Source organism: Apaloderma vittatum, unplaced genomic scaffold, assembly GCF_000703405.1.
Source record: "Apaloderma vittatum isolate BGI_N311 unplaced genomic scaffold, ASM70340v1 scaffold29860, whole genome shotgun sequence".
NCBI classification, from domain to species: Eukaryota; Metazoa; Chordata; class Aves; order Trogoniformes; family Trogonidae; genus Apaloderma; species Apaloderma vittatum.
In genome coordinates, this window is record NW_009695494.1 from 299 (window position 1) to 1,215 (window position 917).

At 61.6% G+C, this 917-nt stretch overlaps 1 protein-coding gene across 1 annotated transcript in view; it reads left to right on the forward strand.

The window, feature by feature from the left end:
* Window positions 1-149: 149 nt before the first annotated feature.
* FA2H (fatty acid 2-hydroxylase) overlaps window positions 150-917 on the forward strand; it is a gene marked incomplete at its 5' end in the record, with an annotated part of 1,687 nt that continues 919 nt past the window's right edge. The window contains 2 exons of the mRNA XM_009871531.1: window positions 150-322; window positions 780-912. Coding sequence (XP_009869833.1) covers window positions 150-322; window positions 780-912 — 306 coding nt within the window. The remainder of the gene's footprint in view (window positions 323-779; window positions 913-917) is intronic.

The following is a 917-nucleotide window of genomic DNA, read 5'->3' on the forward strand; positions in this document are numbered from 1 at the left end:
AACGTGGTTTGGGAAGGTGGCTGGGGGCAGGAGGCGACGAGAGGCGAGCAGGAGGGTGAGCCGAGCTTCCCGCCGGGGAAGGACGGCGACGGATCGGAGCACCTGCGCATCACCTCGCCCCGCTGACCGCTGCACGTCTCCTTGTGTAGAGTACTCCATCCCCGTCCACAAATACTTCTTCCCCCTCATCTTCCTCCTGGGGATGTTCCTGTGGTCCCTGCTTGAGTACCTCATCCATCGCTTTGTCTTCCACATGAAGCCACCCGCTAGTAACTACTATCTCATCACCCTGCATTTCTTGCTGCACGGGCAGCATCACAAGGTGAGTCGCCCCTTTTTTTACGACTCTGCCGGCGCCCGCTGGGCTGTGGGAACCGGTGGCCTTAGCTCAGGAAGAGCCTGTCGGTGCGTGTTCGACGTGACTCCTGGCACCTTTGCCCCGAGCGGTGCCCTTACCTAATACCAGCAAGGGCTGCAAGACGAGCTTGGAGGAGCTGGAGTTAAATCTGCAAGCTTGGGGTTGGTTAGGTGAAGGCCAAAAAAAGCCATGGGCTCCCTCTAGCTTCGATGGAGGAAACCTTCCAGTGGAGCTCAGGGACCTGCCAGCCAAAGCCACCGGCCACCCCGCTCTCACCATGCCGGGGACATCTTTTGGCGAGGGTTTCTGGGTGCTGCTTTGGTGTTGGCCTCTCCCGAACGGGCGACCCTGGTGCTTGGCGGGGATGTGCCGGAGGGGTGGGCTGGGAGCTGCCTCTCTCATTGTCTTTCTCCTCTTCCAGTCGCCCTTCGACAGCTCCCGCCTGGTCTTCCCACCCGTGCCGGCCTCGCTGGTCATCGGCTTCTTCTACGGCGTCCTGCGGCTCCTGCTGCCTGAGGTGCTGGGGCTCTCGGTGTTCGTCGGGGGGCTCTGTGGCTAC